Source organism: Heterodontus francisci, chromosome 37, assembly GCF_036365525.1.
Source record: "Heterodontus francisci isolate sHetFra1 chromosome 37, sHetFra1.hap1, whole genome shotgun sequence".
In the NCBI taxonomy this organism is placed as follows: Eukaryota; Metazoa; Chordata; class Chondrichthyes; order Heterodontiformes; family Heterodontidae; genus Heterodontus; species Heterodontus francisci.
The window spans coordinates 6,799,207-6,826,103 of record NC_090407.1 but is presented as its reverse complement, the minus strand read 5'-3'; the positions used below and the strand labels follow the sequence as shown (position 1 = coordinate 6,826,103).

The window sequence follows — 26,897 nt, the reverse complement described above, 5'->3', positions numbered from 1 at the left end:
GCAAGGATGTCCTTAAAGCCTCCCTGAAAAATGTGATCGCCACAGATTCGTGGGAATCTCTTGCCTGAAACCGCCCAAAATGGAGAACAAGCATCTATGACGGTGCCAGCCAGTTCGAACAACATCGACATTCCCACAGTGACCAAGTGCGGAAGGAGCATTTGGAATTTCGAGCATCCCATTCACTCGCCTCACTAAACGCCACCTGCCCCATCTGTGGCAGAGTGTGCGGATCCAGAATTGGACTACTCAGTCACCTAAGACCCACAACCCTGGAGTGGAAGAAAGTCATCCTCGTTCCCGAGGGACCTCCTAAGGAAAGGGTTTAACATGTTAACATTAAGATAGAAGTCCATGAAAGAATAAATACACATGGACTCTAGATGGAGCAAATGGCTTTACTTGCTCCATACATTACACACTAAGCATTTGAAAGATGTAAGCCATCATCTTCGGTCACTGCCACAGACACCCTACCCAGCCACTGTCTCAGGCTGAACCTTATGTTTCCTTATCTTCTCCAACACAGACTTCCTACATTCCGCCTCATTCCATTGCCCACCTCCAGCTCTACCTAAGCCCACCTGTCACTGAAACCTTTGTCAATGTTTTTCGTTACCTTCTGACTTGACTATTTCAATACTCTCCTGACTGATCTCCCATCCAGCACCATCCCTAAACTTCAACTCATCAAAAACTTTGCTGCCCATATGTTATCTTGCATCAATTCATACTTGCCCATCGCACCTGTCCTCATTGATCTGCATTAGCTCCTGCTTCCCAATGCCTCAAATTACAATTTTCCTTCCTTGTATTTAAATCCCTTCATTTTATATGGTTAGGTTACAGATCAGCTATAATCTCTTGAATGGGGGAACAGGTTTGAGAGGCTAAATGATCTACTCCTGTTACCGTGTTCCTACGTCTTGCTCCAGCCTATCCGTGTAACCTCCTTCAGTCCTAACCCCCACCCAAAGAGCAAAGGACAGTACAGCACAGGAACAGGCCATTCGGCCCTCCAAGCCTGCGCCGATCTTGATGCCTGCCTAAACTAAAACCTTCTGCACTTCCGGGGTCCGTATCCCTCTATTCCCATCCTATTCATGTATTTGTCAAGATGCCTCTTAAACGTCTCTATGGTACCTGCTTCCACCATCTCCCCCGGCAACAAGTTCCAGGCACTCACCACCCTCTGTGTAAAGAACTTGCCTCGCACATCCCCTCATACACCCTGTCGAATAATCAGTTTTTCTAACTCTCTCCTTTTGTCCATCCCTCGCTTCCTTTGCTGTAATATTGGTGATGGTGCCTTCAACTGCCTAGACCCCAGGTTCTGGAATTTCCTCCCTCCACCTTTCCGCCTCCCTATCCTCCTTTAAGGTCAACCCTAAAATGCAGATCTTTCACTGGGCGTTTGGTCACTTCTCTTAATATTCCTTTCTTTGGATCAGCATTCATTTTCTATATAAATGCAAGTTGGTCCTGTTTTTATAATGGCAATGAGGGCAATAAATTGGATTCTACTATGGATGAAGTTTCCTAACCTACCATTACACAGAATATGTCCAAGAGTTTGGTTAATCAATCACTATCATCGATCTAAAGTAAAATAATGGAAGGTTGACCATTTTTTGTGTTTGTGGTGGGGGAGGGAGTGAACATCCATAGTAGGCCATTTAGCCTGTTGAGCTTGTTCTGCCATTCAGTGAGATCATGGCTGATCTGTAACGTAACTCAGTTTACCTGCCTTTGTCCCATATCTCCTAACAATTTTGTTTAAAAGTCTATCCATCTCAGATTTAAAATTAACAATTGGCCATGCATCAAATGCTGTTTGTGGAAGAGACTTCCAAAATTCTACCACCCTTTGTTTGTAGAAGTGTTTCCTAACCACTCTGAAAGACCTGGCTCTCTTTTGGAGAGGAGGGGATGGATTTTGCCAGCCCCCTGAAGTCTGGGGTTGTGACGCTGGGGCCCAGAAAATGGCTTTGGGAGAGGCCCGCCATTGGCCTTGAAGGGGGGAAGGCACCGCCCCATGTTGTTGATGGCAGCGAGGCCTCATGGCAGCCACCCCCCCCCCCCCACCACAGCTGCCCAGCGGCGGCATCACAATTTGATTATGTTAACGTATTTAAACTAATGAATTAAATACTCACCACTTATTGGTGGTGGTGGCTGGCACTCCCGTGCCTGAGGCGGAAAACTGATTGGGAAGGGGGAGCAGGTGGGTTTCGGGGTGGGGGGAGCAGGGTTAAACGTTTTCGATTGGTCTAGGGGGTGATGGGAAGGGGTAAAGTTCATAGTTTATTAACTTTGGGAGAGGAAGGTCAGGAGCACAAGGTAAGTTTTTTTTGGAGGGGGTGGGGGAAAGAGGGCAAGTAATAAATTTGGTAATTGGGCATGGGAGAGGGTAGGGATAACTTTATTTAAATTTTTAACACTCGTAACTTTAAACATTGAAATTACATTGCAGGCTGGAAGTCCTTTTAAAAATGGCATTGGCGCCTGCGCAATGGTGCCAGACGCCGTTGCTGGGGGCGGACTGCCCGTCCCCTCCCATGCCTTCAGGGTGGGGTGAGGGTGGTGCGCCCCGGCCATGTAAATGAGCCACCGCATTTAATATCGGGGTGGCTCCACGGAGTATACCCCGCGCATGCGCCCCGCCATCTTTGAAGCTCGCCATCGAGATTGGCGGCGAGCTCGTAAAATTCAGCCCAATGGATTCTATCCCTGTGAAAAGATTTGTGTTAAATGAAGTACGATGTTGCATTCCTGGCAGTTCAAGATTTTATATATTTTTTGAAAGCTGGAAATAAAAATCTGATATCAGTGAAAGTGACCGTGAAGCTGTCGGATTGCCATGAAATCCCAACTGTTCCCCCAATGTCCTTTTAGGGGAGGAAAACCTGTTGTTCGTGGCTAAACTTCAGAAATTGACTGTAAAGAACTTTTGGACGTCCTGAGGTTGTGAAAGGCATTTATATAAATGCAAGTCTTTCTTGCTTACCTGGTCTGGCTGATAACATGACTCCAGTCCCACACTATTGTGGTTGGCTCTCAACAGCACTCTATAGCAGCCTAACAAGCCAGCCAGATGTATCAAACTGTTAGTGGTTCAAACAGAAGGACCATCACCACCGCCTAGGGATGGGCAATAAATGGCAACCTAGTCAGTGATGCCCATATACTGAGAGTTGGGGGGCTGGGGGAAATCTCTGGTTGAATTCCAGCTTTAGAAAATGTATACGATTTTACATTATAGTAAAATTATCTGAGTATCTGGCATATAAATAATTTTAATTAATATTTATTCTGTAGCTTAGAATGAAGGTTGGCTTTATTTTCACGCTAAACATTCCTACTTCCACTGCAGCAGCATTTACCCTGATTCACTCCCTTCTGACTGTGCATTGAGTGGCTGGAGAGCAGATGCCTTGTAATTGAAAACAAAGCGTCCTTTTCTTTCACATTGCCATAAATAGGTCATGATGAAGTAAGACATCCTTTCACAATTTGGAGCCAAGACTCTTTTTGTAATAACATGTGAGCGAGCAGCTGAAACAAAAACCAGGAAGTATATTTTTTAATATAAACTCATGTGGTTCCAGCTTGCTTTCCCCGAAAGTACTTGTTATTTTACCCATTTTGTGTTGATGCAAAGCTGAATGTCTTTGCACCAGTGCCAACTGTGTAGAGCATTTCTTGTTACCCGAAGCGCGCTCTGGCAAGAAGCTTGGGACCACCTCCAGCAGGTGGGGATAACAGCAGCCAAGTGCAAAGCTAAATTTAAATTTTTTTTTAATCTTAGCAGGAGCAGACTGTCCCTTTTTAAAATATAGCTCCAATGCACAGAGCTCCATTGTCCTGAATAGAGAGTGACATGGGAGCCAGTATTGTAACTCGAGCGTGCCAACCCTGTGTCCATTTGTATTGTTCCTTGTCTTAGACGTAGGTGCAGCCATTAGGAGGGGGGCAGGATATAGGGGGATGTGCTTCCCTTCACCCATGTTTTATTGCTAATGTCTCTTTCCTCTCTTCCTCCCCCCTGCCCCCTGCCCCCTTCTCTGCTTCAAAGCTGTGAAATGCCTGTGATGGTTTCTTCCCACCCCAGCTCTTCATAAGCGCTTGTGCTTCTTGTCTGAGACCTGTACCAGTCGCATAACTAGCTTCTCGAGTTAATTGCTTTCCCTTTCCAGCATGTTTTATATGAAGATATAGAATAAGAACATATTACTATGACATCTTTGCTACTACAGGAAAGATCAGAATATCAAAGCAGTATACATATTTATTCTGTTTCCCTGTATTCCGTTGCTTTTATTTAAGATGAAAAAAATACTTATTTAAGGGTTTTGATCACAAATAGAATTCTTAAAATTCTTTTTTAACTGGGGTGCTTTTGTGTGGATTTGCATGAATAGTTAATTTTGGTCATGCGTACAGTAGTAACTATTAGCTTTTTTACTTATCGCAGGGCGTTGTTATCAAGTACTATAACCGCATTGAGAATTGACAGTAGCTTCGCTGCATCAGACATGATAACTCACTGGCCTGAAATTAAAAATGATGATTTATTTGAAAGAATTACCACTGAATTCACTGAGTAATTACATTTGGTTTGTGTGTTGCACTCCTTAGTGACACATGCACACCGAAAAATAAATGGGATTTTTGCACCGACTTGCGTGTTGTACTCCTGAGTACAGAGGTCTCTGAGATCTTTTTTGCTCACTTCACTGTGGTGCTGACACTCTTCATGCACTATCCAAAAATGTGCAGAGATTTCTCTTGGTTCTCAGCTAAGCTGTTCTTTAGGGCTGGTGGGGGCGGTGGTGAGTGGGTAGGCGGCAAGGGGGGAGGGGTGACAGATTCCTGTCAGTTGAGCACATAACAGCTCCAGCGAAAGAAAATCATGGATCCATGCAGGTAAGCAGGATTTATGGCTTGAAAAGAGAAGGACTGGGAAAAACTGAGTTTGTGCAATAAATACATTACCACTAAGCTCAGCTCCTGTCTGCTTATTCGCTTTTGAGCATGGTTCAAATTGATCAGTCGTGCCTTTCAGCTGTTAAAAACTGCACTGGTATAAAATCATTATGTGGTTACCACAGCGTTCTTTTGTGCTGAGTAAATTTGTTCTTGCCGGGCACAGATATAGATTGCTCAGGGCAATAACTGGTCTTTTAAAGTGGGCTGTACTCTGGAAAGGAAACATTTTAAGCATGGCATTGCCACATTGAAGTGTAGGAAAAGGTCTGAGAATTTAGATATTTAAAATAGGTAGCTCAACTCAATATTATCTGTTCTTTCCCCTTCTATTGTTTTTTTCAAAAAAAACTGTTGAAATGCTGCTTAATTACATATCCCCATCCTATAGATTAATTGTTGTGTCCCATGGAGGGGTCCAAACCAAATGTACCACAAAGTTTCCAAATACTGTAAACTCCAGCGTTCTCTGCATGTCGCCATATGACAAACATGTGCTACATAACAAAAGCTAGTAAGCAGCTGCTTTTGCTGAAGGCTTCCATCTACAGTGTGTGTCATAGTGCTGTTGTCCTTTTGAGTATCATGTCCCAGTTAGTTGCAGTTACCTTGGCCTTTGTGTCACAGACTCAACCTTTTAAATGTGCTCTGCACATCTGCCTTTTAATGCCATGGAAATGTGTGTGTGTGTGTGTATAATATATATATAATATAAAATGTAATATCTGCAAATGGCATAAAGGCAAATTTAATCAAGAATCTGTAAAAGATTTGTTTTCTTTAAAAGAATTACAGCTTTGTAACTCCAGGTTCAAGTATCCTCTCTATATATACAATTGCATTAGATCAGACATTATATTGCAGTATAAATCTTTGCCTTCAGAAGGAGTATATCCAGAGAACACAGCAGCATTGTGACACTTCTCAAAACCACAAGTTTTGACCATCAAATAAGTGGCGTTTGATAAGTCCAGGAAAGAAAATTGAAAATGAAAGGATTTCTCTCTTTGGACCTGTGAAAAATGTAGTGCTTAAGGCACAGCAGGTGTTATCTTCATTGGAGTATTCTGCATGCAGTGCGATGAAAAAGGGGTTATTGCTCGTAAGTTTGAAAACAATAAATTTTAATATACTCATCATTACTTTGTTTCAAGACCTAATAACAGGTCAGCAGATTCTGTGTCATTGCATACAATGGGCAGTATAAAACTCTTAATTTGAATTAATTGATTTCAAAATATCTTTGTTGGAGTTTGTAGGCACAAAATCCCTCCTGCACTGTTTTATTTGAGCTGCTTTATTCTAATTAATTGATTATTCACACTTTTTTGAGTGCAGTAAATGACTTTGAATTCACAGGAGTAGACTGTAACTGGTTTGAAACCAATCCAAAGGCAATTTGAATTTTGGCAATTAGTATGAAATCACCTTGAGAAGGCTCTACTCTGGTCACAATGTATCTGCAAACAGGACAAAACCAATCTTTTAGAACTCCCAAGATGATCCCAAACAACCTATCCAGGCCGTTTTTTGAGCTATTAGTGTTAACAATGAACTGAAAGGCGAATTGACTCCTCACAGCAACAATTTGTATTTACATAGCACCTTTAGTGTAGTAAAATGTACCAAGGTGCTTCACAGGAGCATTAGCAAACAAAATTTGATACGTAAGGGGGAAATTAGGACAGGTGACTAAAGCTTAGTCAAAGAGGTGGGTTTTAAGGAACTTCTTAAAGGAGGAGGAAGAGGTGGAGAGGTCCTTAGTAACATTAAAACATTTCACCGGCATTCCAGAGATGGAACTCTGCACAGGCATTTAAGTTCACACATGCTGAGCTTAGAGAGCCTGAGCGCCGAGAAGGGCAGTATAATATAATGTTATCGGCCTGTACTCTCTAAAGTCATCTACAGTGCAAATCCCAAAATGGCCATTTTCTGGTGTAGGAATAGTAAGGTGTGCTTGTTGATTACATTTTCATTTTTGAACAAGAACATTTATTTAAACACGTTTAGCCTTTGATAAGTCGTATCACTGAAATTTCTTTTGGGCCTCCTTATCTCGAGAGACAATGGATACGCGCCTGGAGGTGGTCAGTGGTTTGTGAAGCAGCGCCTGGAGTGGCTATAAAGGCCAATTCTGGAGTGACAGGCTCTTCCACAGGTGCTGCAGAGAAATTTGTTTGTTGGGGCTGTTGCACAGTTGGCTCTCCCCTTGCGCCTCTGTCTTTTTTCCTGCCAACTACTAAGTCTCTTCGACTCGCCACAATTTAGCCCTGTCTTTATGGCTGCCCGCCAGCTCTGGCGAATGCTGGCAACTGACTCCCACGACTTGTGATCAATGTCACACGATTTCATGTCGCGTTTGCAGACGTCTTTATAACGGAGACATGGACGGCCGGTGGGTCTGATACCAGTGGCGAGCTCGCTGTACAATGTGTCTTTGGGGATCCTGCCATCTTCCATGCGGCTCACATGGCCAAGCCATCTCAAGCGCCGCTGACTCAGTAGTGTGTATAAGCTGGGGATGTTGGCCGCTTCAAGGACTTCTGTGTTGGAGATATAGTCCTGCCACCTGATGCCAAGTATTCTCCGAAGGCAGCGAAGATGGAATGAATTGAGACGTCGCTCTTGGCTGGCATACGTTGTCCAGGCCTCGCTGCCGTAGAGCAAGGTACTGAGGACACAGGCCTGATACACTCGGACTTTTGTGTTCCGTGTCAGTGCGCCATTTTCCCACACTCTCTTGGCCAGTCTGAACATAGCAGTGGAAGCCTTACCCATGCGCTTGTTGATTTCTGCATCTAGAGACAGGTTACTGGTGATAGTTGAGCCTAGGTAGGTGAACTCTTGAACCACTTCCAGAGCGTGGTCGCCAATATTGATGGATGGAGCATTTCTGACATCCTGCCCCATGATGTTCGTTTTCTTGAGGCTGATGGTTAGGCCAAATTCATTGCAGGCAGACGCAAACCTGTCGATGAGACTCTGCAGGCATTCTTCAGTGTGAGATGTTAAAGCAGCATCGTCAGCAAAGAGGAGTTCTCTGATGAGGACTTTCCGTACTTTGGACTTCGCTCTTAGACGGGCAAGGTTGAACAACCTGCCCCCTGATCTTGTGTGGAGGAAAATTCCTTCTTCAGAGGATTTGAACGCATGTGAAAGCAGCAGGGAGAAGAAAATCCCAAAAAGTGTGGGTGCGAGAACACAGCCCTGTTTCACACCACTCAGGATAGGAAAGGGCTCTGATGAGGAGCCACCATGTTGAATTGTGCCTTTCATATTGTCATGGAATGAGGTGATGATACTTAGTAGCTTTGGTGGGCATCCGATCTTTTCTAGTAGTCTGAAGAGACCACGTCTGCTGACGAGGTCAAAGGCTTTGGTGAGATCAATGAAAGCAATGTAGAGGGGCATCTGTTGTTCACGGCATTTCTCCTGTATCTGACGAAGGGAGAACAGCATGTCAATAGTCGATCTCTCTGCACGAAAGCCACACTGTGCCTCAGGGTAGACGCGCTCGGCCAGCTTCTGGAGCCTGTTCAGAGCGACTCGAGCAAAGACTTTCCCCACTATGCTGAGCAGGGAGATTCCACGGTAGTTGTTGCAGTCACCGCGGTCACCTTTGTTTTTATAGAGGGTGATGATGTTGGCATCGCGCATGTCCTGGGGTACTGCTCCCTCGTCCCAGCACAGGCATAGCAGTTCATGTAGTGCTGAGAGTATAGCAGGCTTGGCACTCTTGATTATTTCAGGGGTAATGCTGTCCTTCCCAGGGGCTTTTCCGCTGGCTAGGGAATCAATGGCATCACTGAGTTCCGATTTGGTTGGCTGTATGTCCAGCTCATCCATGACTGGTAGAGGCTGGGCTGCATTGAGGGCAGTCTCAGTGACAGCATTCTCCCTGGAGTACAGTTCTAGGTAGTGCTCAACCCAGCGGTCCATCTGTTTGCGTTTGTCAGTGATTATGTCCCCCGATTTAGATTTGAGGGGGGTGATCTTCTTGATGGTTGGCCCAAGAGCTCTCTTCATGCCATCATACATTCCTCTGATGTTTCCGGTGTCTGAGGCCAGCTGAATATGACTGCATAGGTGTTGCCAGTAGTCGTTTGCGCAACGCCTAGCTGTTCTTTGTGCAGTACTTCTGGCTGCTTTAAGTGCTGCGGATGTTAAATCGCTGGGGGCTTTCTTGTAGTTCAAAAGTGCAATGCGCTTAGCGGCTATGACAGGTTCCAGCTCTTCATTATGAGATTGAAACCAGTCTGCATTTCTCTTCGCACTTTTGCCGTAGGTGGTCAAAGCTGACTCATAGATGGCGTCTCTGATGTGGGCCCACTTGGTCTCAGCATCCCCTGTGGGAGTGTTTTGAAGGGCTGTTACAAGTGAATTTAGAAATTTTTGTAACAGCTGTGGGTGAGAAATTCTGCTCGTGTTGATGCGCGGGTGGCCCTTCTGCTTGGAATGATGCAACTTCTTTGGTCTGAGTCTAACCTTGCTGCACACCAGGGAGTGGTCAGTGTCGCAGTCCGCACTGTGGAAGCTGCGTGTGATTTGAACACTGTTTAAGGCGGCTCGCCTTGTGACAATGAGGTCTAGCTGGTGCCAACGACGTGATCTTGGGTGCCTCCATGAAACCTGGTGACAGGGTTTAGTGTGAAAGAACGAGTTGGTGATGCAGAGGTTATGATAGGTACACAACTCAAGCAGTCTCTGCCCGTTCTCATTCATCCTTCCAACGCCATAGCGCCCAAGGCAGGAGGGCCATGAGTCATGGTCGGCCCCAACCCTGGCATTAAAGTCCCCCAGCAGGAATAGGTGTTCGGTGTTGGGGATGCTGCTAATGATGTTATGGAGTTGTTCATAGAACTGGTCTTTAGCTTCAGGTGCGGAACAGAGTGTTGGAGCATAGATGCTGAGTAGGTGTACTGGACCAGAGGTGGTGAGCAGTCGGATGGACAGTATGCGTTCCGAGCCATTTGAGGGAGGCTCTATCATGCTGAGCAAGGAGTTTCTGATGGCGAAGCCCACTCCATGCTGTCTTGGTTCTTCAGGATCCCTGCCCTGCCAGAAGAAGGTGTAGTCTTGCTCTGCTAGAGAGCCACTCGCGGGGAGGCGAGTCTCCTGAAGTGCTGCAATGTCCACATTGAGTCTACTGAGCTCGTTGTTAATGATGGCGGTCTTCCGAGAATCGTTGATTTGTGTAAGGTCTTCCGACAGGCCAGGACACATAGTTCTGACGTTCCAGCTTGCAAAGCGAAGGGCTGGTACCTTCTTTCCTTTTTTCATGTTGTTTGGTGCGGTGTATCAGTCCACCTTTCGGGCAATGACCCTGAGCTCCAAGCACCCATTGAAGCAGGCAGACTGTGGCGGGACAGAACCTTATTGACCGGGGGCTGCCCGGTTTGAGGCGGGCGGTAGCTGTCCAGTGAGGTGCAATGACCTCTCCCACCGACAAATAGAAACATATAATGTAATTAAATGATGAATTGAATTTTAATGAAATTTCAGAAGCTCTTGAAGTTGTAACATAAAATGCATTTAAGGGGAAGCTAGATTAACACACAATGGAGAATTGTGCTGATAGGGTGAAATGAAGCTCATGTGGAGCATTAATACTGGCCTGAACCAAATGGGCCGAATGGCCTGTTCCAATGCTGTGAATTCTATGTAATCCTCACAGATCATAGAGAATTACTATATGTTGTGTGCTGAGTTTGCCAATCCCAGCAGGGGCAGTTGTCTGGGGGCTATGGCGCTTCAGGAAAACTGGGATACGGAAGAAAGAACTGCTGCTTCACTGACCTCCCGCTGGGAGGTATTTTTTGTGTGAGGACAGGATCAGGTTCAGCTGCAGTGTTTCCCACTCTTAAATTACCTGCTGATACTGCCTGAGCTCTCATCTGAAGATTGGCCATTAGAATGAAGTTCTAGAAGAATGCCGGTACCCCAATATGATTGACTATCAAGAGGGGAATCTATAATGTTGTGTTTGTATATTATATATATCTTCTTCTTTGGCCTCCTTATCTCGAGAGACAATGGGTAAGCGCCTGGAGGTGGTCAGTGGTGTGTGGAGCAGTGCCTGGAGTGGCTATAAAGGCCAATTCTAGAGTGACAGGCTCTTCCACAGGTGCTGCAGAAAAATTTGTTTGTCGGGGCTGTTACACAGTTGGCTCTCCCCTTGCGCCTCTCTTTTTTCCTGCCAACTGCTAAGTCTCTTCGACTCGCCACACTTTAGCCCCGCCTTTATGGCTGCCCGCCAGCTCTGGCGAATGCTGGCAACTGACTCCCACGACTTGCGATCAATGTCACAGGACTTCATGTCGCGTTTGCAGACGTCTTTAAAGCGGAGACATGGACGGCCGGTGGGTCTGATACCAGTGGCGAGCTCGCTGTACAATGTGTCTTTGGGGATCCTGCCATCTTCCATGCGGCTCACATGGCCAAGCCATCTCAAGTGCCGCTGACTCAGTAGTGTGTATAAGCTGGGGATGTTGGCTGCCTCGAGGACTTCTGTGTTGGATATATAAAGCAGGGAAAAAAAGGCCTCATATTTATATAGCAGCTTGCACAACCTCGGGTTGTTCCAGAGCATTTTACAGTGAATGAAGTATTTTTGAAGTGTAGTCACTGTTGTAATGTAGGGAATGTAGCAGCCAATTTGCATACAGCAAGCTCCCACAAGCAGCCAGGTGATAATGTCCAGATAATCTGTTTTTAGTGATGTTGCTTGTGGGATAAATGTTGACCAGAGCACAGTGTATGAATTGCATTTGAAAATGATATCTTTATGTTCCCCTCGATTTAGGGGAGAGATTTGTACATCTACCCAGTTTATATTTTAAATGAAACATAGACCGAGTCAGTTTATACACTGACAGTGTGTTATATAATCTAGAATTTATTGTACATGTAAACACTCTAATCTTTATTTGTTGTAGACTTGTGTTATGGCCATTGCCATTGCACACCTCTTTCTGTCGTCACAGGGAACCATTGTTCAGCTAAAAGGTTTTATCGCAAGTTGTATAAATAACTCTGCCTCTTTCCCAAGGGAGTAATTTTATGTGCTGCCCATATCTGCTGAAAGTCAACTGTCCATTGCTAGTAGTGCAAATGCCTGATGTATTCAAACCTGCCAGGTGTTGGTTTATGATGGTTAGTCTCAAGGGTGAAGGTTGCTTCCTGCTACATGACACGTGAACACATAAACATCAGTTCTGGCAAATGAGTTTGCAGAGTTTTGTAACTTGGCAGGCATCTTTCAATAAGGGTTCCATCCAGGCAGAGGCAGAAACATGTCCTCACTTGTCCTCTTTCCCACTGCAAGTAATCTTCTGAAAAGCTCCAAAACAAAGATGGGGTTTAGTTGTAGTATCGCTTGTCATTTTGCCTGCGAGATCTGACTTTGAATGCAGTCTAGAACAATGGATTGGAAGTTCTGTTCCCTGATTGTAATAGTATAAGCAAGAGCAGGCAAAGCTGAGCTGCTTGTTTATTTTTAATTTTTTCCCCACAATTCTCAATCTGCCCCACACCCCACAAAGGCACCAACTCTTGCTTAGGTTCTGTGCGCCAGTGTCCCTTTGCTACCTTACCCAAATGATGCTTAGTTAATGTTGACCCTGGGCAGTAAGTGGTGTTAGGCTATTTGACTAAACGGCCAGTGCAACCTTGTTCTGTCCTCACCGCAAGTCCACACACAACCTGCTTTCCAGCAGAGGCCACTGAATAGTGATCTGGAGTAGGAATGCTGATTAATTTCCTCTCCCTCACCCATGAATACACAGGCTAATTGTTGTGCCTGGTTACTGTCCCAGCAAGTAATCAGCACAAACAGGGATTTGAACTGTTGATGTACAAGATAGCATTACATCTGATGGAACCTTTGCCAACTAGACACCCATTCCCCAAGTGAGTTTGACCACAATGGAAAACAGCTTAAAATTTGCACTAACTTGTGATTTTCACATTAAAAGTCAGACACAATTGGTGCAGACTTATAAGAAGAGGAGGAATGTGTACAGGTTCAAACTAGTAACATGTAAATTTAGGACTGCTGTTGGGATGATCTTGGTGCAAAAAGTGTTCAACACTTGGATAAGGGCAAAGTACTGCAGATGCTGGAAATCTGAAATAAAAACAAAGTGCTGGAAATACTCAGGTCTGGCAGCATCTGTGTCAAGAGATACAGAGTTAACATTTCAGGTCTGTGACCTTGCATTAGAACTGGCAAAAGTTAGAAATGGAATAGGCTTTTGAGCAAGTGAAAATATGGGTGGGGGGGAGTGGGGAAGAACAACAAAAGGGAAGGTGTGTGATAGGGCAGAGGGCAGGAGAGATTAAATGACAGAGATGTCATGGAACAAAGGCAAAGGGAGTGCAGTAAAAGACAAAGCATTAGTTCAGAGAGTGTGTTTATTTTATTTATTTTAGAGATACAGCACTGAAACAGGCCCTTCGGCCCACCGAGTCTGTGCCAACCAACAACCACCCATTTATACTAACCCTACAGTACTCCCATATTCCCTACCACCTACCTACACTAGGGGCAATTTACAACGGCCAATTTACCTATCACCTGCAAGTCTTTGGCTGTGGGAGGAAACTGGAGCACCTGGCGAAAACCCACGCGGTCACAGGGAGAACTCACAGGCTGTACCCAGAATCGAACCCGGGTCCCTGGAGCTGTGAGGCTGCGGTGCTAACCATTGCGCCACTGTGCCGCCCAAAGGGCAGAACGATGAACAGCTGTGTCCAAAAGCGAAAATATGAAAAGTAAGTTTAAGACAGGCATGTGGTTAGAATATAAAATAAAAAAGGCAGTCATGTTCTGAAATTGTTGAAATCAATGTTGAGTCCAGAAGACTGTAGAGTGCCTAATTGGGAGATGAGGTGCTGTTCCTCGAGCTTGCATTCATGTTCACTGGAACACTGCAGCAGACCAAGGACAGAAATTTGGGCATGAGAGCAGGGTAGTGAATTAAAATAGCAAGCAGCTGGAAGCTTGAGGTCATGCTTGCGGACTGAGTGGAGGTGTTCCGCAAAGCGGTCATCCAGTCTGTGTTTGGTCTCCCCAATGTACAGGGATCACATTGTGAGCAGCGAATACAGTATACTACATTGAAGGAAGTGCAAGTAAATCGCTGCTTCACCTGGAAGGAGTGATGGGGCCTTGGATGGTGAGGCGAGAGCAGGTAATAGGCCAGGTATTACATCTCCTGCGATTGCATGGGAAGGGGCGAGGTATTGGAGTGGACCACAGTGTCGTGGAGGGAACGATGCCTTTGGAATGCTGATGGAAGGCGAGGGGGTGATGTGTTTGGTGGCATCACGCTGGAGGTGGCGGAAATGGTGGAGGAGGATCCTTTGGACATGGATGTGGGGTGGAAAGTGAGGATGAGGGAACCCTGTCATGATTCTGGGAGGGAGGGGGAAAGGGTTGGACACGATTGAGGGCCCTGTTGACCCTTACCCCTTCCCCCTCCCTCCCAGAACCGTGCCAGGGTTCCCCTCATCCTCACTTTCTACCCCACCAGCTTCCACATCCAAAGGATCATCATCTGTCATTTCTGCCACCTCCAACATGATTCCACCACCAAACACATCTTCCCCTCCCCTCTCAGCATTCCAAAGGGATCGTTCCCTCCACAATACCCTGGACCATTCCTCCATCACTCATGACACTTAGTCCCCTTCCGAAGGCACCTTCCCATGTAATCGCAGAAGGTGTAATACCTGCCCTTTTACCTCCTCCCTCCTTATCATTCAAGGTCTCAAACACTCCTTCCAGGTGAAGCAGCGACTTACTAGTACTTCTTTCAATTTAGTATACTGTATTCGCTACTCACAATGCGGTTTGCTCTACACTGGGGAGACCAAACTTGCCTTCAGGAACGGAGAGCAGTCGGATCTCTTGCAGCGTGCCGGAGCTTTGAAAAAAAGAAAAAAAAAAGCCCAATGACGGCACAGGAAAGCTGCAGGGTGATTGGTTGGTGAGTAACTGCTGTTAGGGAATAGCTCTAAATAGCTGGCTTAGTAACTAAGGTAAGGAAGGTCTACAGTTCTTTTTCATGTATAGGAAGTAGTGTTTTTTTAGGGAGTTCTGTAGTAACGAGGACCGGGGAAGAAGGGCCCGAGAGTAATTGATATTATTTGATATTAAGCATCTTCCAAAAGGTTTAATTTAAAGGGTTAAGTCATGGCAGGAGAGCTCAAAGCCGTGGTGTGCTCCTCGTGCTCCATGTCGGAAGCCGGGAACATTTCCAGTGCTCGGGACCGGCATGTGTGCAGGAAGTGTCTCCAACTGCAGCTCCTGGAAGCCCGGGTTTCGGAGCTGGAGCGGCAGCTGGGGACACTGTGGAGCATCCATGAGATGGAGAGTATCGTGGATAGGACATATAGAGAGGTGGTCACACCGCAGGCTCAGACTCCACAGGCAGGAAGGGAATGAGTGACCACTAGGCAGGCAGTCCAGGAATCTCCTGTGGCTGTTCCCCTGCAAAACAGATATACTGCTTTGGATACTGTTGGGGGGGAATAGCTGTCCAGGGGAAAGCAGCAACAGCCCAATTCGTTGCACCACGGTTGGCTCTGCTGCACAGGGGAGGAGCAAAAAGTGAGGGAATGCAATAGTTATAGGGGATTCAATTGTAAGGGGAATAGGTAGGTGTTTCTGTGGCTGCAAAAGAGACTCCAGGATGGTATGTTGCCTCCCTGGTGCTAGGGTCAAGGATGTCTCTGAGCAGTTACAGGACATTCTGAAGGGGGATAGTGAACAGCCAATGGTCGTGGTACACATTGGTACAAATGATGTAGGTAAACAAAAAAGGATGAGGTCCTAAAAGCAGAATATAGGGAGTTAGGAAGTAAGTTGAAAAGTAGGACCTCAAAGGTAGTGATCTCAGGATTACTACTAGTGCCACGTGCTAGTCAGAGTAGAAATAGCAGGATATATCGGATGAATACGTAGCTGAAGCGATGGTGTGAGGGGGAGGGTTTTAGATTCCTGGGACACTGGGACCGGTTCTGGGGGAGGTGGGACCAGTACAAACTGGACACCTGGTTACACCTGGGCAGGACCGGGACTGATGTCCTAGGGGGAGTATTTGCTAGAGTGGTTGGGGAGGGTTTAAACTAAAATGGCAGGGGGATGGGAACCTTTGCAAGGAGTCAGAGGAGGGGGGATCAAAGAGAAGAACAAAAGAGAGTAAGGGGAATAAGAAAAGTGATGGGCAGAGAAATGAAGGGTCAGAATCAAACAAGGCCACAGTGAAAAACAGTGGGAAGGGGACAAGTAATGATAAAAAGACAAGCCTTAAGGCTTTGTGCCTTAACGCACGGAGCATTCGCAATAAAGTGGATGAATTAATCGCACAAATAGATGTACACAGGTATGACATAGTTGGGATTACGGAGATATGGCTGCAGGGTGACCAAGGATGGGAAATGAACATCCAGGGGTATTCAGTATTTAGGAAGGACAGAAAAAAAGCAAAAGGCGGTGGAGTTGCATTGCTGGTTAAAGAGGAAATTAACGCAATAGTGAGCAAAGATATTAGCTCTGACGATGTGGAATTTGTATGGGTAGAGCTGAGAAACACTAAGGGGCAAAAAACGTTAGTGGGGGGTTCTATATAGACCCCCAAACTGTAGTGGTGATGTTGGGAATGGCATTAAACAGGAAATTAGAGACGCATCTGTAATTATGGGTGAATTTAATCTGCATATAGATTGGGCAAATCAAATTAGTCACAATACTGTAGAGGAGGAATTCTTGGAGTGTATACGGGATGGTTTTCTGGACCAATACGGAGGAACCAACTAGAGGACAGGCTATCCTAGACTGGGTATTGTGTAATAAGAGAAAAATAATTGACAATCTAGTTGTGTGAGACCCCTTGGGGATGAGCGACCATAATATGATAGAATTCTTCATCAGGATGGAGAGTGACGTAGTTGATTCTGAGACTAGGGTCCTGAATCTTAGTGAAGGAAACTACGAAGGTATGAGGCACGAGTTGGCTATGATGGATTGGGAAACATTACTTAAAGGGATGATGGTGGATAGGCAAAGGCAAACATTCAAGGAGCGCATGGATTAACTGCAACAATTGTTTATGCCTGTCTGCCGCAAAAGTAAAATGGGAAAGGTAGCCAAACCATGGCTTACAAGGGAAATTAGAGATAGCATTAGATCCAAGGAAGAGGCATGTAAATTTGCCAGAAAAAGCAACAGACCTGAGGATTGGGAGCAGTTTAGAATTCAGTTAAAGAGGATCAAGGGATTGATTAAGAAGGGGGAAAATAGACTACGAGAGCAAACTTGCGGGGAGCATAAAAACTGACTGTAAAAGTTTCTGTAGGTATGTGCCGAGAAAAAGATTAGTGAAGACAAATGTAGGTCCCTTATAGTCAGAAACAGGGGAATTTATGATGGGGAACAAAGAAATGGCTGACCAACTAAATGCATACTTTGGTTCTGTCTTCACAAAGGAGGACACAAATATCATACCAGAAAAGTTGCGGAACACAGGGTTTAGTGAGAGAGAGGAACTGAAGGAAATCAGTATTAGTAGAGAAATGGTGTTGGGGAAATTGATGGGATTGAAGGCCGATAAATCCCCAGGGCCTGATGATCTGCATCCCAGAGTACTTAAGGAAGTGGCCCTAGAAATGGTGGATGCATTGGTGGTCATCTTCCAAGATTCTACAGACTCTGGACCAGTTCCTACAGACTGGAGGGTAGCTAATGTAGCCCCACTATTTAAAAAGGGAGGTAGAGAGAAAGTAGGGAATTATAGACCAGTCAGCCTGACGTTGGTAGTGGGGAAAATTCTAGAGTCCATAATCAAAGATTTTATAGCAGAGCACATGGAGAACAGTGGTAGAATCAGACAGAGTCAGCATGGATTTACGAAAGGGAAATAGTGCTTGACAAATCTACTCGAATTCTTGGAGGATGTAACTAGTAGAGTTGATGAGGGGGAGCCAGTGGATGTGATTTATTTGGATTTTCAGAAGGCTTTCAACAAAGTCCCACACAAGAGATTAGCGTGTAAAAATTAAAGCGCATGGGATTGGTGGTCGTGTATTGTGATGGATAGAAAATTGGTTGGCAGACAGGAAACAAAGAGTAGGGATAAATGGGTCTTTTTTCTAATGGCAAGCAGTGGCTAGTGGGGTACTGCAGGGATCGGTGCTAGGACCGCAGCTATTCACAATATACATTAATGATTTAGATGAGGGAACTAAATGTAATATCTCCAAATTTGCAGATGACACAAAACTGGGTGGGAGGGTGAGTTGTGAGGAGGATAGAGTGGCTTCAGGGTGATTTGAGCAAGTTGAGTGAGTGGGCAAATGCATGACAGATGCAGTAACATGTGGATAAATGTGAGATTATCCACTTTGGTAGCAAAAACAGGAAGGCAGATTATTATCTGAATGGCTATAAACTGAGAGAGGGGAATATGCAGTGAGACCTAGGTGTTCTCGTACGCAAGTCACTGAAGGTAAGCATGCAGGTGCAACAGGCGGTGAAAAAGGCAAATGGTATGTTGGCCTTCATAGCGAGAGGATTTGAGTACAGGAGCAGGGATGTCTTGCTGCAATTATCCAGGGCCTTGGTGAGGCCACACCTGGAATATTGTGTGCAGTTTTGGTTTCCTTAACTGAGGAAGGATGTTCTTGCTATGGAGGGAGTGCAGCGAAGGTTTACCAGATTGATTCCTGGGATGGCGGTACTGACATATGAGGAGAGATTGAGTTGGTTAGGATCATATTCGCTGGAGTTCAGAAGAGTGAGGGGGGATCTCATAGAAACCTATAAAATTCTAACAGGACTTGACAGGATAGATGCAGGAAAGATGTTCCCGATGGTGGGGAGTCCAGAACCAGGGGGTCATAGTCTAAGAATACGGGGTAAACCATTCAGGACTGAGATGAGGAGAACTTTCTTCACCAAGAGAGTGGTGAACCTGTGGAATTCGCTACCACAGAAAGCAGTTGAGGCCAGAACATTGTATGTTTTCAAGAAGGAGTTAGATATAGCTGTTGGGTTTAAAGGGTTCAAAGGATATGGGGCGAAAGCGGGAACAGGTTACTGAGTTGGATGATCAGCTATGATCATAATGAATGGCGGAGCAGGCTCGAAGGGCCGAATGGCCTACTCCTGCTCCTATTTTCTATGTTTCAATCGCAGACTGGATGACGGTTTGCAGAACACCTCTGCTCAGTCTGCAAATATGACCCGAGCTTCCGGTGGCTTGCCATTTTAATTCACCACCTTGCTCTCCTGCCCACATTTCTGTCCTTGGCCTGCTGCAGTATTCCAGTGAACATCAATCCAGGCTTGGAACAGCAAGTCATCTTTCAGTTAGGGACTCTACAATCTTCAGGACTCAACATTAAATTCAGCAATTTCAGAGATTGACTGTCTTTTTGTTAAATTTTATTTTATTTTCTAACCATGTGACTGTGTTAAACTTGTTTTTCATGTTTTTGCTTTTGGACAGAGCTGTTCATTATTCTGCCATTAACACTCTCTCTGGACTAATGCTTTGTCTTTTACTGCAACCATTAGCACTCCCTTTGCCTTTGTTCCATGACATCTGTCATTTAATTTCTTCTGCCCTCTGTCCTATCACGCTTCCTTTTGTTGTTCCTCCCCCCCCCCTCCCCTTTTCACTTGCTCAAAGCCTATTGCATTTCTCACCTATGCCAGTTCTGAGTAAAGGTCACAGACCTGAAACATTAACTCTGTTTCTGTCTCCACAGATGCTGCCAGACCTGCTGAGTATTTTTAGCACTTTCTGATTTTATTGCTCAACATTTGGAATAGGCTCTTGGTAGAATAGTGGTGGCAAGAAACTTAGAATCATGTAAGGATCAGTTGAACGATATGTTGGGAAGGGTGGATGAACCTGGGTTGGTCCAAGAGCCTGAGTTTCTCCAATCTTTCCTGATGACCAGGGTCGCTGACCTATGTTGACGGAGTAAGGCAGATCCTATTTTTATTACATCTTTGACATGAGAGACTGGCCTCATGGTTCTTCTATGCACCACTTCCAGGTTTGATTATCTGCTTCATGTCTCAGCGACCAAAACTGGATGCAGTATTCAAGGTGTGGTCTGAATAAAACATTGTATAGTTCCTGCATGGCATCCTCTTGATTTATACCTCTCTGACTTCTTATAGTTCAGCAGTCTGTTTACTTTGCTATTCCACAGTGACAGGAGATAATTGTTAAGTCCTTCGCTAATTCGTCATCATGATTATCTGTTACAATCTTGTGGTTGTCTATTTTTACTGAACATCCCAGACTGTTTAACCTAGAGTTTAAACAAGAAAGACTGACTTGCATTTATATAGCGCTTTTCATGATGTCAGGACATCGCCAAAGTGCTTTACAGCCAATGAAGTACTTTTAAAGTGTAGTTACTGCTGCATTATAGGAAACACGGAAACCAGTTTGTGCAAACTGACAAACAGCAATGTGATAATGACCAGATAATCTAATTCAGTAATGTTGGTTGGGGGAAAATATTGGAGAAGTCCTTGCTCTTTGAAATAGTACTGTGGGAATTTTTATGCTCACCTGAGAGGGCAGACAGCACCTCTGACAGTTTAGCATTCCCTCAGTGCTGCACTGAAGTGTCAGCCGAGATTTTGTGCTCTCTTCTCTGGACCATTCTGACTTGGAGTGGATTGCACTACCCACTGAGCCACAACAAAAAGCCAAAATGTGATTGTTGTAGCTTTTGGAGATTCGGGGAATTGAACCTGGGGCCTCATACATGCAAAGAGTTTAGTGTTTTGCTCTCAATATACTTTGATTTCCTATGAAAGTTACTTTTGAAGGGGGCTATTTGTGTCTTCTGCAGCTAAACAGTTTGTAATTATATATGTTGCTTTGATTATTGGTGAAAGGAAATGCGTCCTGAAGGATGAAAGGTCTAAAAATTTTATACTTAACATGTTTTTCTTATCATAAGTGATAACAGAGTGACTGGAGCTGAGCAGATGAACCGTGAAGGTGCCCACGGGAAGACTCCCGAGGAGATGTACATCCAGCAGAAGGTGCGAGTGCTGCTGATGCTGAGGAAGATGGGATCAAATGTGAGTGATGAACTTCATGTACAAATCTAGTTTTAACTGTTTTACCCTGGGTATGGGTATCGAATAAATCTTTGTTAATCGAATCATAGGATGATACAGCACAGAAAGAGGCAATTCAACCATTCGTACCTGTGCCGGCTCTTTGGTAGAGCTATCCAATTAATCCCATTGCCTTCCTTTTGCCCTGTAACCCTGTAAATTTAATATTTTGTTTTTCACAATTCATTTCAGATAAAAGAGGTATAGGCCTGACTTTATATTCTGTTTATGCTCTAGAAATACATTTTAATTATTTTTTATCTCTCAATGATTCATTGATTCTGTAGACATAAATGTTTAAGAATTGGCAATTACAGAAGTCATTCAAGTAGAAATTCAGTCCTCTGGTACCAGTAGCTAGCAGCAAGTCTACCTTCCAGCACTACTCATATTTGTTCATCATGGTTTAGAGTGCCAAAAGTCAGGGAGCTAGGAATTTAAGCCAGCTCTGTGAAGGGATATTAAAATATATGCAAAAGTTGTGTGAGAGCCGAAGAAAGTAACTTTAATCTCTCCTTTGCGTGCTTTTTGAGATGGAGAGAAATAAAAGTCACTGATAGAACAGCTTGAAAGGTATTAAAGCCCTTCCAGGTTTATGATGCCCCAGAGTGAAATACATTTGATATAGTAATACAACAAAACATTATTTTTGTCTTACAAACCGGATTTTCAGTGGTAAGTCAATAAATATCGAATTTATTGCACTCATGAGAGGCCGCCACAACTTGCTGACAGCTACACTGCTCTTTAGTTATTTTGTACCCCTCACTTGTGGAATGAATTTTGCACTCAACGGTTAGTGACAGACTATCCACAAAGCTGTGAAAGTACCTGTGAACCTCCAGTTAACCTGATTTATTACTGGTGTAGACTATTTGCTTCATTCTCAGCATCTCCCATTCTGAGTGAAACCAAAACAGATTTCCAGCATCTGCAATTTGTGTTGCTTTTTGTTTCCTAGGACCAGCAAGTGTGCTTACTGAGAAAGAAGAGCAAGTGAGATGAGGAAGGGTATCAGAATCAGAAAGACACTGTGGGATAGAAAGTGTGCAGAGAGGCACAAATCAGAGTGTGACCATGGGCAATACAAAGTGTCCTTTATGTTGAACTGCTGGTGGGTGAGGTAGAAGAAATATGAATAGCTAGAGTTTTGAAAGTCTGGTACCTGCAGGTGAATGTGACTAGGAGCCAAGGCAATGCTATAGTGGATTCAAATGTATTTTTTTTTTTAAAAAGCCACTTTATTAGCGCAACTTGTTTAAGTAGTCAGACTGGAGTGGCTTAGTTTTATAGGGAGCTATAACACATCCGACTAGCAATGAATTAAAATGCTTGTAAACATTGAGAGACAGTGATCCTGTTCGTACAAAAGTAATGGTAAATAGCAATCCTGATTCCTTACTCAGGATGCTGGGATTTGCAAAATTGAATCCCACACTACAAAACTTGCCTTTCTTTTTTTATTAAAATCTGTCTCGGAGCACTTTTTATATTTTTTCCTTGCACCTCTGTGCAGCTCCTTTGGATATTTTTCCACGTTGAAGGTGCTGTACAAACACTAGTTGTATTCTCCCAATCTAAGGCAAGTAGCAAAATTCAGTCTTGTTGTTCACTGTGGATCTCCAGTAATACTAAACCTTCTGAGATGGATTGGGAAAATTCAAAAGAGAGGTGGAAATATATTCAGTTCTGCCACTGACTCTGCTTTGTGAAGTTTCCAAAGAGAAGTGTTCTGAGAGCAGTTTATCAAATCCATGTGGAATGACATGGGTCTCTGCTTTTTGACAAACCGGGGTGAAGGACTAAGGCCTAAAGTGTAGGACATTGCCGAACTTAGGATAGCAGAGAATACATGGTAAATCAAGAAGTAGTAGCTTAGCAAATGGTCAATTTTATTGGCAGTTAGACTTTAGATTTAGATGCTATTAGGACTGTGGGGTAAGTTACCCCATTTCAAGTTCTTTTCTGCCCTTTCTCCCAATGCAGTGATTCATGTTTGCCATATAGTTCCACTAGAATCAGCATCTCTCTAGTACCTCACCTAAGTGGCAATGTTTGAGTATGGACAGTGAGGGCTGAATTTTCGTCGAATGTGGGAACGGAGGCAGACGGGGCCTGAAAATACTGGCGCTGTGCCAGTTTCCAACCCCGTTCCAAGCCTTGGCCATTTTTGCTGAAGCAGGTTCGGGGCCAGCAGGGCTACCTTCCCCCACGAGGCAGGTAGCCAATTAGGCTCATTAACCAGGGTTAAAGGAGGCCATTTGGGATTTTCCAGTTGGCTTCCAGTTTCCCAATGCACTGCGGGCACTTCAACTGCCTGGAGGCATGCACCCAATGGCAGGCTGGGGTCCAGCGCTCTGGGCAAGCCTATAGGTCTTTCCTGCCTGCCTGGCTGAGGGTGTAGTCAAAGACCACTCTGTAGAAGTTCCAAACCTCCAACCTCCCTCCCTCTTTTTCCCTCCCCCCCCAAACCAGGTTTCAGAACCAGAAAGACACTGTGGGATAGAAAGTGTGCAGGTGGCCTGGCTGCTTTTTCTGTTTGTTTAAAGTTTTAAAGAAGTTGTTCAGCGGGTGCCTCTGTTACTTGCCCTCTATTTCAGGCTGCTGCTCCTCTCAAGCTGGAAGGTCTGATTGGCCCTGCAGCTTTGAGAGCCTGTCCTCACCCTTTAATTGGACAGGGAAACTGTCTGGATGCCAATTAAGGGGGCATCTCCGTCAAAATCCCAAAGTGTTTCCCCCAGAAGTGGGTTCAGGACCCAGAAACAGTCCCGACTCCTGTTTGCCACTCCCAAAGTGAAAATTCAACCCTGAGTGTCTGAGTTTTTAAACTCTAAGCGAAAGTACAATCTAGCCCAGTTTGGTCCTGCTGCAATGCCCGCATAAATATGCTTTCCTATTGGTGATACTCGAAATTAAGAATGGAGCCCTAGTTTTTTATTTTGTCTTCTGCCTTGTTCCTGCTCTTGAGGTACCCCATTGGTGCCTTGGCAGAGATGAACAAATGTAAGATCTTCCTCATCTGTATGGTTTAGTACCATACCAGCTCCTGCATTTACCTGCTGAAACAATGAGAATACATTTTTCTTCATTGAGAATAGATTTGTTCTCTTGGAGGAGAAACATTGCATTCAAATTGTTGAATATGTGACTTACATATTCTAGGCATTAATAAGTGTATCCAGTAAATTAATGGAGCTTTGCAGACTGCAAAAAAAACTGCTTACGTTTTGTTAATTATAAGATGGCACAGTCTTTTTGACCTTACCTTTTAGGCAAACTCCCTTGAGACCCAACCCAGTAACTGGTTAGCCATGTTGATTCACATTGTCTGGGTACTGTGGTCAATGAACACTCTCAAATATTTAATTTTCCACCTTTTTGCTAAAAGACATCAACTTTATCATGTCATGTGTCTGGTTCTAATGTGCATACCCTTAAACACACAAATTAGTAGCCCATGCAGAATGGTATATTTCTCTCAGCATTAAAACAGTCTTTTAGCCCTTGGCTCATCCATATAACTGGTTCAGATTCCTTGGACTGCTGTTAGTCCCACTTCTCATTATCTGGCACGCAACTCAGTGTCAACTGCAAATTTCATATTAGTACAATTACCCTCATTGACATCTTTTGTGAATTGTGTGAGCCTAAGGGAATCAGAAAGAATACCTGTGGAGCTCACCACTTCTAAACCAGAACCTTTTCATTTATCAACATCTTTTGCTTTCTGTTGCTGATCTAGTTTTAAATCTAATCATCAAATTTGCAATTAATTTCAGGAGTCTTAATGTTTATTAGCTTTGTGTGAAATGTTGTGCCTTCTGAAATTCCATATAGGATTTCAGTAGCTTTGTAAAGCACAGCTTGCCCAATTGCTCAGCAACTTGATTCAGTGAGTTGCACAGCTTGCCCAATTGCTCAGCAACTTGATTCAGTGAGTTGCTGAGCTATACACATCAGAAAGGTCCCATAATGCGTTGCCAGTCAATGCTGATCTTAACTGGAGCAGTGGTAGGGGCACTTATGATTCTCCAGAAAATATTTAGCTGCATGGCAGTACTGAATACTCAACACTTAGACCAGGTTCAAATCCTAGTCTTAACTGATGCTAAAATCTATGACTTTTGTGCAGGGGGTGGTGGGGGGTGTATTTTTGAGAAGGGTTTGCACTGGAGTGCTGACTTGGGTTGCATTTGAGTGCTATAGTGGAAGTTTGGTAACTGAGGAAGTTCGGTGAGGAGGGAGCGAGGAGCTCCTTTCATTTCCTCCCTGTCCTCAGAGTGAGGGGAGCCGAGAGCTTCCATACAGCACAGCTGACTGGTGGGTATTTTTCAAAGAGGATTGAATTGTAAGTCATTGTTTTAGCAAGACTTAATTGTTTTTTTAATTATAATCTTCCATAGTTTTAAATTTAAAGGGTTTAGTCATGGCAGGAGAGCTTGAAGCCGTGGTTTGCTCCTCTTGCTGCATGTGGGAATCTGGGAACATTTCCAGTCCACGGGACCAGCATGTGTGCAGGAAGTGTGTCCAGCTGCAGCTCCTGGAAGCTCGGGTTTCAGAGCTGGAACGGCGGCTGGAAACACTGTGGAGCATCCACGAGTCTGAGAGCATCGTGGATAGCACGTATAGAGAGGTGGTTACACTACAGCTGAAGGGATTTGGGGAAGGAAGGGAATGGGTGACCACCAAGCAGTCCAAGAGAAACAGGCAGGTAGTTCAGGAGTCCCCTGAGGTCCCGCTTGCAAATCGGTATTCCATGTTGGAGGCTGATGAGGCTGGTTCCTCCAGGGAGTGCGGACAGAGCCAAGCTTCTGGCACCGCAAGCAGCCTGTCTGCACAGGAAGGGGGAAAGCGAGGAAGAGCAATAGTAATAGGGGATTCTATAGTCAGGGGAACAGATAGGCGCTACTGTGGCCGTCAACGTGACTCCAGAATGGTGTGTTGCCTCCCTGATGCCAGGGTCTGGGATGTCACTGAACGGCTGCAGGGCATCCTGAAGGGGGAGGGTGATAAGGCAGAGGTCATGGTAAATGTTGGTACCAATGACATAGGTAGAAAGAGGGATGAGGTCTTGCATCAAGAATTCAGGGAGTTAGGCAGTAGACTAAAAAGCAGGACCTCTCGAGTTGTAATCTCTGGATTACTCCCAGTGCCACGTGCGAGCGAGTATAGAAATAGGAGAACAGCACAGATGAATGCGTGGCTTAAGAGTTGGTGCAGGAGGGAGGGTTTTAGATTCCTGGACCACTGGGACCTGTACAAGCGGGACGGTCTACATCTGAACCAGAGGGGGACTAACATCCTTGCTGACGGGTTTGCTAGTGCTGATGGGAAGAGTTTAAACCAATTTGGCAGGGGGAGGGGATGCAGATTCCTAGCAGACTAGGGACACAGCTAAACACAGGAAAGCAAACAAGTCAGAGGGAATACAGCGGAAGTAAGTTTCAAGGGAGTAAGAGAAGGATGGAAGGCCTCTACTTTAATGCCAGGAGTATTGCAGGTAAAATGGATGAGTTAAGGGCAATGATTGACACGTGGAATTTTGATATAGTAGCCATCACGGAGACATGGTTGAGGGAGGGGCAGGACTGGCAGCTCAATATCCCGGGATATAGAATCTTCAGGCGAGACAGAGGAGGGGGTAAAAGAGGAGGGGGGCGTTGCAATATTAGTTAAGGAGTCAGTTACTGGAGTAAGGAAAGATGATATCTTGGAGGGGGCATCAAATGAAGCTTTATGGATAGAGTTTAGGAAT

The 26,897-nt window shown here is 44.8% G+C and overlaps 1 protein-coding gene across 1 annotated transcript in view; it reads left to right on the top strand.

Annotated features, from left to right (window-relative positions):
• ctnnbip1 (catenin, beta interacting protein 1) overlaps window positions 1-26,897 on the top strand; it is a 116,154-nt gene that overhangs the window by 21,451 nt on the left and 67,806 nt on the right. Inside the window, exon 2 of the mRNA XM_068016961.1 lies at window positions 20,980-21,103. Within this exon, the coding sequence (XP_067873062.1) occupies window positions 21,008-21,103 (96 nt within the window). The 5' untranslated portion in view covers window positions 20,980-21,007. The remainder of the gene's footprint in view (window positions 1-20,979; window positions 21,104-26,897) is intronic.